Source organism: Lynx canadensis, chromosome B2 (assembly GCF_007474595.2).
Source record: "Lynx canadensis isolate LIC74 chromosome B2, mLynCan4.pri.v2, whole genome shotgun sequence".
Classification (NCBI taxonomy): Eukaryota; Metazoa; Chordata; class Mammalia; order Carnivora; family Felidae; genus Lynx; species Lynx canadensis.
In genome coordinates this window covers 90,192,803-90,208,136 of record NC_044307.1, presented here as the reverse complement: position 1 = coordinate 90,208,136, position 15,334 = coordinate 90,192,803, and the positions used below count along the sequence as shown (strand labels likewise).

Here is a 15,334-nt window from a genome sequence, read left to right as displayed (position 1 = left end):
ATACTATATATATATATATATATATATATATATATATAGTTATATAATGTATATCTACATACTTGTGACACCATTGCCACAATCAGTGTGATGAATGTATGCATCACCCTTAAAAGTTTTCTTGGGCCCTTTTGTGATCCCTCTCTTTGGACTCTCTCTCCTAAACCCCTCCCCTCTGTACCACTTACCTGTTTTTGTCACTGTAGATTCGTTTGCATGTTTTAGATTCCTATATATAATGTGTACTCTTTTTCGTCTGGCTTCTTGCTATAATTATTTTGAGATTCATCTACATTGTGTGTATACATTACTTGATTTTTGAAAGTTGAACCAGTCTCTTGTAGTTTCTATTATAAGAGTGATTATCAGACATTTCTACCACTTGAGAATGTTGGGAGCAAATTCTTCAACTTTCTTCTGGATTCCCCACCCACCCCAATTCTTGTTATTTTGCAGTAGTTTTAAGGATCACAAGAAGTTGAAAGAAGAGTACAGAATTACTGTGTACCCTTTATTTAGCTTCCACCATCAATAATAACTTAAACAACAGTGCATTGTCAAAACCAGGAAATTGACATTAACAAAATACTGTCAAGTCTCCTACAAATCTTTCTTGGATTTCACCAGTTTCTACATGCATTCTTCCTTAAAAGTTTCAAAGATGCTCTAGAGTGATCGTTTCTTTATTCTCATTTATGCCCATCTTTTGCTTTGTTTACTCCTTCACTCTTTTATGTTGGTAACTAATATTGATGTGCTGAGCTTTCTTTGGTTTTTTTCCATAAGGAAATATATATGTATGTGTGTGTGCATGTATATATGTGTGTGTGTGTGTGTGTGTGTGTGTATATATATATATATACACACACAAATATGCATGTGTATGTATATGTGTATACACATATATGTATATACACACACTACAAATATGTATGTGTATACACATATACATACACATACATATTTGTAGTTTTGTGATACTCTGTGTTATGTCATGTACATTAAGGAGTGCCACCAAATTCTCAAAATACTATTATCTTCTAATTTACTAGTTTGCCCTTCAACTGTGTATAGAATTTATCCTATCTATTGATTTTTATATCTGTAGTTTTATTTTCTTCTAATATTTTCAATTGGCTATCTTATCAATATCTACATATCCCTTAAAAAAGTTTTTCTTTTTGGGGCGCCGGGGTGGCTTAGTCAGTTACGCATCTGACTTCTGCTCAGGTCATGATCTCATGGTTCATGAGTTCCAGCCCCATATCAGGCTCTGTGATGACAGCTCAGAGCCTGGAGCCTACTTCAGATTCTGTGTCTCCCTCTCTCTCTGCCCTGCCCCACTCGTGCTCTCTTTCTCTCTCAAAAATAAATAAACTTAAAAAAAAAAAAGTTTTTCTTTTTTACCTAATATCTAGGCTTTTATTGGCATGCCTTTATGTTTTTGTACATTCTCAACATATTGTAACATCTTTAGATCAGTTTTATAAAATTTATTTGGAGTGAAGTAAATGCATTTCAGTTGATTTTTTAACATCAGATTTCTTTGTGTTTTATGATATTGGTTTGTAGGCTTCTTGGGAGTAGAATTTTTTGTTTGTTTTTTCCCATTTTTCCCCCTTTGCTTTCTTCCATTTCCTACACCCTTCCTTGTTTCCCCTGCTGCCTTTTTCACATCCTCTCCCTTCCATAGCCTCTTTTCCTCATATCCCTCTCTTCTCTGCCTAAAAGTGTCAAATTTTAAGATAGCCTTACCTCTGAACTCTGGGCTGGCCTTGGAGATTGAGGTCTTGTATTGGCTTACAGTTACTCTGCTGCCCTCATCTGGGGGAGGTGAGAAGAGTCTATAGAAGGTTTGGCCTGGTTTCAGGTCTCTAGGCTAAGTATGTGTTCTCTTGTAGCCTTAGTTAGTATTTGCCTAAGGGCTTCCTTTCAGGCTCTTGGTAAGGTCGGCCATCCATATATTTGTGGGTTCATTTCTGGGTTCTCTATTCTGTTCCATTGATCTATGTGTCTGTTCCTGTGTCAGTATCATACTGTCTTGATGATTACAGCTTTGGAATACAGCTTGAAGTCTGGAATTGTGATACCTCCAGCTTTGGTTTTCTTTTTGAGGATTGCTTTGGCTATTCAGAGTCTTTTGTGGTTCCATACAAATTTTAGGATTGTTTGTTCTAGCTCTGTGAAGAATATTGGTGTTATTTTGATAGGGATTGCATTGAATATATAGATTGCTTTGGGTATTACAGATTCTTTAAGTCCTCTTAGAATTTTGACCCAGTCCTAGGTAGAAGAAGAAAGAAAAAAAAAAAATCTAGGTTTGTTTATTTATTTATTTTCAAGTTAGTTAACATATATGTCGTATTGGTTCCAGGAGTAGAATTTAATGATTCGTCATTAATTTTCTTGAATGGTTTAGAAGGCAGTAACTGGTCTGTGGATAGTTGAGATGGAGCTGTAGGCAGAGACATGGTAGAGAAAGTTTCTCCTTTGTTTAGGAACAATTTCCTTCCTGTGCATCTGCTTTGAAAGCCACAGACTGTTCCTCCTACCTGCAACATGGCAGATGAGGATCCCTGAAGGATTCCCGTTTGCCCGTTGCAATCTTCTTCCACTTCACTGAACTTCCTTGATGCCTACAGCACAAATGTCGTGTCATGCAGTTTCTGCCTTACATGGATTCCAGCCATGGAAGCCCAGATAGGGGTGAGAAATGTGTCCATCTTGGTTTCTGTCCTCTTCTCTGATCTAGAAGGTGATCTATATCCACCAAATGCAGAAAGGGAAGCCCACAAGGGCAGTAAATCAAAGTTCTCAGCATCCTTTTGCTTTTGCTACTACTTAACAAGAGTGAATAAATGAAATTACGGTTCCTATTATAGGCTAGATTCACTGCTAGTTCAGATAGCTTTTTAGCACCAGGGACTCTCATTAGTGCATTACTAGAATGAATGTTTATTATGAGATAATAAAGAATAATGCTTGAAGTACTGGACTCAAGAATCAAAAGACTTGGATTTATGTCAGTGGCACACAGATTGTTCTTCAGTTTTCTCAAGTGTAAAACAGTTCATCTTAACTGATTTCTTACAGCACTGTTGTGCATATCAAATGAGATATGTTGGACATACCACAAGGAGAACATTGTAAACTTGTACTACAATAAGATATTCTTACTATTTTATATTACTTTGACAAAATTCTTTCTTCATCTTAGGTCAGAGCACTATCTAAATTTAGCACTTATTTTCATTTCATTTTAGTATTGGAATTTATTGCAGAAAATACTGTTTTTTAAAGTTAATGAAATCAACTAAATATTTGCTGTGTTGATGTCTCCATGTACAGCACCTGAACCTTTAATTAATACAAGGAAATTTAGTTGTTAAATCCTTAAAATAAATACATTCACAGAGATATCAGATTATTGTTCTTTATTTAAATATAAATAACTTCTTGTTTTTCATTTGGTTATTCAGGGTAGGAAGATAATAGATCACAGAGGCTTGGGTTTGAGTACTATATTTTTGCTTGCTGTGTGACCTTGCAAATTATTTGAATAATCCCTCTGAGCCCCCATGTATAAACTGGAGAAAATAGTGCATCCCAAGCTTGTTTGAGGATTGATCTATGTAAAGCTTAACATATGTACTGTGCTTGCATGTAGTAGTCACTTGATAAATGACAGCCATATTATTCTTTTTTATTTTATTTATTTCAAGAGAGAGAGAGAGGCAGAGAGAGGGAGAGAGAGAATCCCAAGCAGGTTCCATGCTATCAGTGCAGAGCGCCATGTGGGGCTTGATCCCAAGAACCATGAGATCATGACCTGAGCCGAAATCAAGAGTCAGATGCTTAACCAGCTGAACCACCCAGATGCCCTGATAACTATATTATTTTCTGTGTACTGATGATCTCATCTTAATTGGAGCAGTGATCATATCTGCTCTTTTTACCTAGTGGTAAAAGGACTATATTGAATCTTTGAATATATGTTATTTAAAAATGATTTTAGATGAGGGGCACTTGGGAGGCTCAGTTGGTTAAGCAATTGAGGTTTGTGAGATTGAGTCATATGTTGGGCTCTGGGCTGACAGCATGGAGCCTGCTTGGGATTCTCTCCCTTCTTTCTCTCTGCCCCTCCAGAGGGGCCCTGCATGCACGCACATGCGCACACACACACTCTCTCTCAAATACATTAATCATGTAAACATTCAAAAAAATTATTTTTGATGATAGTAATATATTGTTGATGAAATTATCTTTTTTCTTTCCTGTTTTGTTTTTAAATCATAGGGCCCCTCGATTTAAAGGTTTCCAGCAACAGGACAGTCAGGAGCTACTGCATTATCTGCTGGATGCGGTGAGAACAGAAGAAACAAAGGTCAGATTTCTTTAAATTGATTACATATACTCTTTAAGAAGAGGGTAAAAAATTGAAGGAGTTAATTTTTACCATAATTTTAATATGGATTGAGAAGTAATTTGGTTTTTTCTAACTATTCTATTCCTTTATTTATTTATTTTGGCCAGTTCTTCTAAAAGATTATTTTCTTTTATCCTTTTGCACCCCCCTTATCCTTTATTAGTTGATACCCTTTGACTGTAAATAACAAATAAATTCAAGCTAGTTTAAATAAGGAAAAGGGAAGCTAAGAATCTAGGTGACAGGAGGTATGGGTAGGGATATAGGGACAGGAAGGTTCTCAAGAATCCAGAGAATATTCTAATTTCCCTGGCTCTGTAGATTTTCTTTATTCATTTTCCTGCAAACTGAGTAGTTTCTCAGCTTCTGTCTCTGAATGATAGCACATGACCTTCATATTTTGCACATGTTGCAGTTCCACGTATATAAAACCAAAACTGGCTGTTTGTGAATCCCAACTCTGAAGAGAAACTCTGTTACCTCATGTTGGATTAGGATCCACTCAGGGATGAGTCACTGGTAATTAGGGGAATGGGATCCAAGCCTCCTGGATCAGGGAATGTTTCTGAGAAAAGAAAGAGTGGCTCATGGCCTGGATAGATTTCCCCAAACAGTGTTCATTGTCATCCTGTCCCTTTATCGATTGGGTGGTAGTTGCCTGTAATATTAAATGAGTTAAATTCAGCTTTTTTGGTGGGGACCTACGAATGGGATACAAGTTTTCAGAGAAAATGCAAGATATTAAAGCTGTCAAGTACACAGCACATATCCTTCATTTTTCCTCTATCACTCATAGCAGGACATTATTAATCATTCATAACGGTTCTGCTGAGTCTGGATTCAGGCTCGGAATCATTCTCAACCTACCGCTGCAGGCATGCTATCTCAATCATAATTGTCACAATAGGTGAAATCCTGTTTTCCATTCAAGGTAAATATACTTCTTAATTTATGTTAATATGTAGCAGAGCAACCATGTGAAAATGAAGTACTCCTATGCTTGTGATAGCTGTTATTGTGATACTAGGCAAGGTGGATCCTCCTCTTTTTGTTTTGTAAAATCTTATCTTGAGGGGTGCCCGGGTGGCTTAGTCAGTTAAGCATAGGACTCTCTATCTTGGCTCAGGTCATGATTTCACGGTTCGTGGGATTGAGCCGCAAGTTGGGCTCCATGCTGACAGCACGGAGCCTGCTTCAGATCCCCCTCCCTCTCTCTCTGCCTCTCCCCCACTTGTTGTCTCTCTCTGACTCTCTCAAAATAAATAAATAAACTTAAAAGAATGAAAAATAAAATCTCACCTCGACTTGTAGTATTGTGGTATTCTAGTTTTCAGTAAATAAATAGGGTTCTGTTATTTTCTTTTACCTTAATGAGTTAATCACTCCCTCCTGCTACAGTGTTTATTATAGTTCTGTTCTTAATTGGCTATTTATTGACCTCTATGTTACATTAGTTAAATTCAGCTTTTGAAGGTGTCAGTCCTTTTCTGCCATCTCTCTACTTGATATATGTATATATTTAAGTTATATATATCTGCATTATATATATTTAAGTTTGTGTTTTAATTCCAGTTAGTTCTACAGTGTTACATTAGTTTCACATGTACAATACAGTGATTCAACAATTCCATACATCATCTGGTGCTCAACACAGCAAGTGTGCTCCCTAATCCCCATCACCTGTCTCACCCAGCCCGCCACTCACTTCCCCTCTGGTAATCATCAGTTTGTTCTCTGTAGTTAAGGCTCTGTTTCTTGTTTTCTCTCTTTTTATTTCCCCTTTGCTCATTTTGTTTCTTGAATTTCACACGTAAGTAAAATCATATGGTATTTTTCCTTCTCTGACTTACTTCACTTAGTTCCCTCTCTAGTTCCATCCATGTTGTTACAAGTGGCAAGATTTCATTCTTTTCTATAGTGGAATAGTATTTCATTTTAGAAGTGTACCACATTTTTATTCATTCATTCATTCATTCATTCATTAATGGACACTTGGGCTGCTTCTGTAATTTGGCTATTATAAATAATACTGCAAACATAGGGGTATGTGTATCTATTTGAATTAGTGTGAATTTTGTATTCTTTGGGTAAAGACCCAGCAGTGCAATTGCTGGATCATAGGGTATTTTTAACTTTTTGAGGAACCTCATCCAGAGTGGCTGCACCAGTTTGCATTCCCATCAGTACACAAGGGTTCCTTTTTCTCCACATTCTCGCTAATAGCTGTTGTTTCTTGTATTTTTTATTTTACCCATTCTGACAAGTGTGAGGTGATCTCATTGTAGTTTTGATTTGTGTTTCCCTAATGATGAATGCTGATGAGCATCTTTTCATGTGTCTGTTGGCCATGTGTATGAAGTCTTTGGAGAAATGTCTGTGTCTTTTGCCCACTTGGTAATTAGATTATTTGGGTTTTTTGGTGTTGAGTTATATCAGTTCTTTATACATTTTGGATACTAATCCTTTACTGGATATGTCATTTCCAAATACCATCTCCCATTCTGGAGGTTACCTTTTAGTTTTGTTGATTGTTTCCTTTACTGTGCAGAAGCTTTTTATTTTTATGTAATTCCAATAGTTTATTTTTGTTTTTGTTTCTCTTGCCTCAGGAGATATATCTAGAAAGAAGTTGCTATGGCCGGTGTCAAAAAAGTTACCACCTGTGTTCTCTTCTGAGATTTTTGTGGTTTCAGATTTCACATGTAGGTCTTTAATCCATTTTGAATTCATTTTTGTGTATGGTGTAACAAAGTGGTCCAGTTTCATTCTTTTGCACATAACTGAACAACTTTTCCAACACTATTTGTTGAAGAGACAGTCTTTTTCCTATTGGATATTCTCTCCTGCTTTGTTGAGGTTTAATTGACTGTATAATTGTGGGTTCATTTCTGGGCTTTCTATTCTGTTCCACTAATCTGTGTCCCTATTTTTTTGTGCCAGTACCATACTGTCTTGATGATTATAGCTTTGTAAAACAGCTTGAAGTCTGGAATTGTGATGCCTCCAGCTTCGGTTTTCTTTTTTAAAATTGCTTTGGCTCTTCGGGGCCTTTTGTAGTTCCATAAAAATTTTAGCATTGTTTGTTGTAGTTCTGTGATAATGTTGGTATTTTGATAGGGATTGTATTAAATATGTAGATTGCTTTGTGTAGAGTAGACATTTTAACAATATTTATTCTTCCTATCCGTGAGCATGGAATGTCTTTCCATTTCTTTCTCTTTTTTTTAAAATGCTTATTCATTTTTGAGAGAGAATGTGAGTGGGGGAGGGGCAGAGAAAGAGAAGGGCAGAGGATCTGGAGCGGGCTCTGTGCTGACAGCAGCAAGCCCAATGTGGGGCCTCGAAGTCACAAACTGTGTGAGATCATGACCTGAGCTGAAGTCAGATGCTCAACCAACTGAGCCACCCAGGTGCCCGTTTTTCCATTTCTTTGTGTCATTGTCAGTTTCTTTCATTAGTGTTTTATAGTTTTCAGAGTACAGGTCTTTTACCTCTTTGGTTAGGTTTATTTTTAGGTATCTTATTTTTGGTGCAATTGTAAATGGGATCGTTTGCTTAATTTCTGTTTCTGCTGCCTCATTATTGATGTATAGAAATGTAATAGATTTCTCTGTATTGATTTTGTATCCTGAGACTTTACTGAATTCATTTATCAGTTCTAGCAAGTTTTTTTGATTGAGTCTTTAGGATTTTCTGTATATAATGTGTCATCTGAAAATAGAGTTTTACTTCTGCCTTACCAATTTGGATGCCCTTTATTTCTTTTTGTTGTCTGATTGCTGTGACTAGGACTTCCGGTACCATGTTGAATAAAAATGGTGAAAGTGGACATCCTTGTCTTGTTCCCGACCTTAGGGAAAAAGCTCTCCGTTTTTCCCCATTAAGGATGATATTAGCTGTAGGTTTTTCATATATGGCCTTTTTGATGTTGAGGTATATTCCCTCTAAGCCTACTTTGTTGAGGGTTTTTTGTCATGAATGGATGTTGTATTTTGTCAAAGGCTTTTTCTGCATCCATTGAAATGATTATATGGTTCCTATCCTTTGCTTGTTGATCGGATGTATCATGTTGACTGATTTGTGAATATTGAACCACCCTTGCAACCCAGAATAAATCCCACTTGATCATGATGAATGATTTTTTTAATGTATTGTTAGATTCGGTTTGCTAATATTTTGTTGAGGATTTTTGCATGTATGTTCATCAGAGATATTGACTTGTAGTTCTGTTTTTTTGTGGTGTCTTTGTCTGGTTTTGGTATCAGAGTAATGCTGGCTTCATAGAATGAATTTAGAAATTTTCCTTCCTTTTCCGTCTTTTGGAATAGTTTGAGAAAAAGAGGTATTAACTCTTTAAATGTTTGGCACAATTTGCCTGGGAAGTCATCTGGTCATGAACTTTTGTTTGTTGGGATTTTTTGATTACTGATTCAATTTCTTTGCTGGTTTTCTGTCTAAATTTTCTATTCCTCCCTGTTTCAGTTTGGTAGTTTATATGTTTCTAGGAATTTTTTTTTTTTACCATTTTATTTAATTTACATCCAAATTAGTTAGCATATAGTGCAGCAATGATTTCAGGAGTAGATTTCTTAATGCCCCTTACCCATTTAGCCCATCCTCCTTCCTACAACCCCTCCAGTAACTCTCTGTTCTCTGTATTTAAGAGTCTCTTATGTTTTGTACTCCTCCTTGTTTTTATATTATTTTTTGCTTCCCTTCCCTTATGTTCACCTGTTTTTTACCTTAAAGTCCTCATATGAGTGAAGTCATATGATATTTGTCTTTCTCTGACTAATTTCACTTAGCATGTTTCTAGGAATTTATTCATTTCTTCTAGGTTGACCAATTTTTTGGCATTTAGTTTTACATAATCTTTTATAATTGTATTTCTATGGTGTTGGTTGTTACTTCTCTCTCATTTATAATTTTATTTATTTGAGTCCTTTTCTATTTTCTTGATGAGTTTGGCTAGAGGTTTGTCAATTTTATTTTATTTTATTTTTGAAGATCTAGCTCTAGGTTTCGTTGATCTGTTCTTTTGTTTTTATAGTTTTATTTCTGCTCTAATCCTTAGTCTTTCCTTCTAGTGGTTTTAGTTTGTTGTTCTTTTCCTAGCTCCTTTAGGTAAACGGTTAGGTTGTTTATTTGAGATTTTTCTTGCTTCTTGAGGTAAGCCTATATTGCTGTAAACTTCCCTCTTAGAACTGCTTTTGCTGAATCCCAATAGTTTGACTGTTGTGATTTCTTTTTTATTTGTTTCTATGTACTTTTTTATTTCTTCTTTTATTTTCTGATTTAGTTTAGTAGCAGGGCATTTAACCTTCAGGTATTTGTGGTCTTTCTGGATTTTTCTTGTGGTTGATTTCTAGTTTCATAGTGTTATGGTTAGAAAAGATGCATGGTATGACTTTGATCCTCTTGAATTAGTTGAGACTTGTTTTTTGGCCTAATACATGATCTGTTCTGGAGAGTGTTCCACGAGCACCTGAAAAGAATGTGTATTCTGCTGTTTTAGGATGGAATGTTCTGAATATGTTGGTTAAATCCATCTGGCTCAGTGTGTCATTCAAAGCCATTGTTTCCTTGTTGATTTTTTTGTTTTGATGATCTGTCTGTTGATATAAGTGGGGTGTTAAAGTCCCCTACTATTATTGTGTTGTTACCAATTAGTTCCTGTATGTTTGTTATTAACTGTTGTTTTTGTTTTTGTTTTTAATTTTTTAACCTTTACTTCTTTTTGAGAGACAGAGACAGTCTGAGCAGGAGAGGGACAGAGGGAGAGGGTGAGATAGAATCTGAAGCAGGCTCCAAGCTCTGAGCTTTCAGCACAAAGCCTGATGCAGGGCTTGAACTCAGGAACTGTGAGATCATGCCCTGAGCTGAAGTTGGATCCTTAAGTGACTGAGCCACCCAGGCATCCCTGTTATTAACTGTTTTATGTGTGTGGGTGCTTTCATGTGGGTGCATAAGTATTTATAATTGTTATATTTTCTTATTGGATTGTCCCCTTTATGACTAGATAGTGTGCTTCTTTGTCTCTTGTCATAGTCTCTGTTTTAAAGTCTATTTTGTCCAATTTAAATATTGCTACCCTGGCTTTCTTTTGACATCCATTTGCATGATAAATGTTTCTCCATCTCCTCACTTTGAATCTGTAGGTGTCTTTTGGTCTGAAATGAGTCTCCTATAGGTAGTGTATAGATGGGTCTTGTTTTTTATATCCGTCCTATCATCCTATGTCTTTTGATTGGAGTGTTTAGTGCACTTACATTCAAAGTAATTATTGATAGATATGTATTTATTCCCATTGTATTACTTGTTTTGTGGTTGTTTGTGAAGATTTTCTCTGATCCTTTGTCTTTCTCGTTTTTATGGTTTGCTGGTTTTCTTTAGTGATGTATTTATTTAGTGATATGATTTAGTGATATGATTTCTTTCTCTTTATTCTTTGCATATTTATTAGTGGTTTTTGATTCACTTAGGTTTGTATATTATATCTTCTGTGTATAGCAGTCTATATGAAATACGTGGTAGTTTAAGTTTGAACTCATTCTTTACTCCTTTTCTCTCCACATTTTAGGTATATGATGTCATATTTTACATCCTTTTATTTTATGAGTTCCTTGACTGACTTTTTACAGAAATACTCATTTTTACTGCTTTTGTGTTTCCTACCTTCATAGTGTCACTTTTGGTCTCTCCTTTCCACTCAGAGAGCTCACTTTAATATTTCTTGCAAAGCTGGTTTATTGGTCACAAACTCCTTTAGTTTTTATTTGTCTGGGAGGCTCTTTATCTCTTCTTCTATTCTGAATGATAGCCTTGCTGGATATAGTATACTTGGCTGCAGATTTTGTCCCATTCAGCATCTTGAATATATCACACTACTCCCTTCTGGCTTGGAAAGTGTCTGCTAAAAAAATCTCCTGATGGCCTTGTGGGGTTTCCCTTGTACGTAAAGGTCTTCTTTTCATCCTGCTGCTTTAAAAATTTTTTCTTTATCACTATATTTTGCCAATTTAATTACAGTATGTCTTGGTGTTGGCCTGCTTTTGTTCGTTTTTTGGAGCTTCTCTACTTCTTGTATCTGGATTCCCCAGATTAGGGAAGTTTTTAGCTATTATTTCTTCAAATAAATATTCTGCCCTCTTTTCTCTCTCTCCTTCTTCTGCGACTCCTGTAATACGAATATTATGACATTAGATGGAGTCACTGAGTTCCCCAAATCTCTTATTTTGCATAATTCTTTTTTTCTCCTCTTTTGTTCAGCTTGATTACTTTCCATTACTCTGTCTTCTAGGTCATTAATTCATTCTTTTGCTTCTTCCAGCCTGCTGTACTTTGCATCAAGTCTATTTCTAATCTCGTTTATTGCACTGTTCATCTCTGATTGGTTCTTTTTAATCTCTGTGTTAGGGGTCTCACTGATGTCTTCCACTTTTTACTCAAGTCCAGTGAATATCCTTATGATCATTGCTTTAAATACTCCATCAGGCATGTTACTTATGTCTGTTTTACTTTGATCTTTGGCCATGGCCTTGTCCTGTTCTTTCATTGGCACAAATTTCTCTATCTTCTCATTTTGTCTGAGTCTCTGGGCCTGTTTTCTCTGTGTTAAGAAAATAAGCTGTGTTCCCTGTTCAATGGCCTAATGAAGAGGCAGTCTGGCAGTGCCCTGCCCCATAATGTCCCCTGTTCCCTAGGGCCTGACACTTTAGTGAACATCTCCAGTGTGTGCTGCATGCAGTCTACTGTTGGGTCCTGGCCGCTTTATCCTTCAGGCCAGTCATCTGCAGAGGTGCTCTGTGTCTGTTGTGGGCAGTGTTTGGTCTCTGATCTGAAATGTGGCAAGTTTTTTTTAATAGTTTATTTTTTTAGTAATCTTTACACCCAGTGTGGGGCCCAAACTTAAAACCCCAAGATCAGGAGTCACATGCCCTTCCACCTGAGCCAGCCAGGTGTCTTTCGAATGTGGTGAGTTTTAACTAGGTGTGCTCTGGTCAGAGACCAGGGCTGAGACCTGTCGCCACCACCGCCAGAATTGAGGCCCTGCAAAAATCCCACATGGAGAACTGTGTGTGGGCAGGGATTGGGCTGGTCTTCTGGGAAAGGGGGCCCACGGCCCTGGGAGTAAGGCAAATGTGACTGAGAAGGGCAGTTCCAACAGAGCATGGGGAAGCAGGGGTTGGTGTGAGCAAGTTAGGTAGTGAGTGTCAGTGCTATCCTGGCTCCTGCAGGTGGCCCTTAACCTTTGCTGAGAAGTGGGGGAGGAAATTGTACCTGCCAGTTCCTTTGTCCCTGGAGGGGTCTCTCTGTGAATGCTGTCTCTCTAGGATGCATTTGGAGATGAGCAAATAACCTCCCCACTGTGTGCCCAGGTGCTCTTCAGATCGCTGTTTCGCTGTATGTCCATGTGATGTCTGCCTGCTTTCTCTCCAAGAGCAGCTTAGTGACCTCTCAGCTCTATCCCAACCAAGTCTTCTGACCTTTAAAATTCTAGGTTTAAGCCCCACTTGTTGCCAGAATTCACAAAATTCGGGCTTTCATGCTTTCCAAGCCATTTGCTATGAGGATTCGTTTTCCCCATGTGCTCCCCTGTGCGCTAGTCTCTCCCCCTTCTCTGGGACTACAGCTACCTTCCCACTGCAGTGGCCATGATTTGTTTCTCTCCTAAACCAGGTCTCTGCACTTCTACCTTCTTCACTATGGCCTCTTCTCTACCTTTAGTTGTGGAGTTCGTTCTGCCAGTCTTCCGGTTGATTTCTGGGGCATGTAGGATGATTTGATAGTTATCTAGTTGTATTCGTGGGCTAAGGTGAGCCTCGGGTCCACCTACTCCACACCATCTCCCCCTCCTGGATCTACTTTATGTGTTTTGATTATGAGCCCTATTGTCTTCTATTTAGAGTTATGTTTTTTGTCACCTCTCTGAGATTGTGATCTCCTCAAGGAATGATACTGTATATATCTCTGTATCCCATGTTCCTTGCACACAGTAGGTGCCCAGTGATTTGTTTGTTAAATAAGTTGTCTGTACTTATCCTTGAAATGGATAATTTCTGGGGCGCCTGGGTGGCGCAGTCGGTTAAGCGTCCGACTTCAGCCAGGTCACGATCTCGTGGTCCGTGAGTTCGAGCCCCGCGTCAGGCTCTGGGCTGATGGCTCAGAGCCTGGAGCCTGTTTCCGATTCTGTGTCTCCCTCTCTCTCTGCCCCTCCCCTGTTCATGCTCTGTCTCTCTCTGTCCCAAAAATAAATAAACGTTGAAAAAAAAATTAAAAAAAAAAAAAAGAAATGGATAATTTCTGTTGAGAATTTGAATTGGGGAAAAAAACAGTTTCTTAAATAAGTTATACTACCTTGTTTCTTGGAGATTTACAGTTATTTTGAATATGTTATAATTTGAATGAACTGATAAATTGATAGGATAATACATTGTGTTTTACCTATAATTTGTTTTAAAAAAATCAATTAAGAGATTTACAATTAAGTTTTGAGGACATTAGCACAATGCTCCTGAGCTTGATACTTCATCATATTTTTTTAGACTTAGAAACTGATGCCAAGAATGGGTGGATTCGAACTTAAGTCTTTCTGACTACCAAACAAATTCTAATTCTATACAGTACTGCTTATTAAAGCATAGTTGTAATGCTTAATCATCAGTGACCAGTATAAATAATACATTTTTAGCCTTGCTGTTTATTCATTTATTTTTAATTTTTTAAAGTTTATTATTTTTGAGAGACAGAGAGTGCATGAGTAAGGGAGGGGGGAGAGAGAGAGAGAGAGAGAGAGAAAGAGAATCTTAAGCAGGCTCTGTGCTGTCGGCACAAAGCGCAGTATGGGGCTTGAACTCACAAACTGTGAGGACCTGAGCCAAAATCAAGAGTCAGACGCTTAACTGACTAAGCCACCCAGGCACTCCTAAGCTTGCTATTTAAAATTTAACCATAATTATTTCACCATTTGAAGTAGTATTAAATGTGATTCGGTAACTATGGTATATGGACATTCTTGTTGAAGGAGTTGATAGAAGGTAGCAAGGTGGGGAGAGATACAGACAGAAATTTGTATCATGAATGATAAATGCATATTGATGCTTCTGAACCTACAGATGTATAGGAGTTACTTTAACATTAATTCAGACTATCAATTTCTAAAATGATTTTTTTTCCACTATGATTTGCAAGGATATGTTTACTACATGGTCGTGGATCATTGTAAATGGAATTAGAAATCAGCTCTCTACATTGTTTGTCTGTTGATATTACAAATAAAGGTATAAAATCTATCCCTGTTATTTTTTTTATTTCACTTCTATTGATGGCATTCTTTGCTATAATTAAGTTATTGTTCTGTCATAATGGTGCATTGGGATTCACAATATCTTAAAGACTGGCAGTACAGTGGGAAACGTTGCTTTTTGAAAGCTCTTATCTTCCTTCCTCTATTTGAGGGTTTCAGATGGCGTGGCAGAATTAAAATGTCATGTCTGTGGATTTATTCAGTCCTGTAAGCAAGGACAGTCGTGCCAGTCGCTTACAGTGAGTACCCCAGCGGGAGCTGCATTGTCTGGCCTGGGAACCCCCCAGGTGTTTGTCGTGCCACTGTGGTAGTTCGTCACTGCCGTGTGTTTTTTGATTGAAGAAAGGCTACAGCATTATGTCTGCCACCAGAATCTTTTAGTAATGATTAAAAACTACTGACCTCCTTTCAGCATGTTTCATTAAAGTTTTTTTTTTTTTCTTATGACTCTAAAGTTGAGAGATATAACATGCTCCTGCCAAATAGAGTGCTAAAGGGGGTTATTGGTGCAAAAATTTAAATTTTTCATGGGCAAAACAAATAAAAGCAAATTTACTACAAGAACTTCTTTTATAGGCAGTCTTTTCCCCTTAGAAATACAT

At 37.2% G+C, this 15,334-nt stretch overlaps 1 protein-coding gene across 5 annotated transcripts in view; it reads left to right on the top strand.

The window, feature by feature from the left end:
• USP45 (ubiquitin specific peptidase 45) overlaps positions 1-15,334 on the top strand; it is a 74,062-nt gene that overhangs the window by 40,024 nt on the left and 18,704 nt on the right. For 4 of the 5 annotated variants that reach the window (XR_004343645.1, XM_032593226.1, XM_030316020.2 and 1 more), the window contains exon 9: positions 4,297-4,384. Coding sequence is in view for 3 of the 5 variants with exons in the window: in XM_032593226.1 (XP_032449117.1) it covers positions 4,297-4,384 (88 nt within the window). In the remaining 2 variants the exon portion in view is untranslated. Of the gene's footprint in view, positions 1-4,296; positions 4,385-15,334 lie in introns of those variants that run through there. The other variant, XM_032593227.1, reaches the window with a different exon arrangement.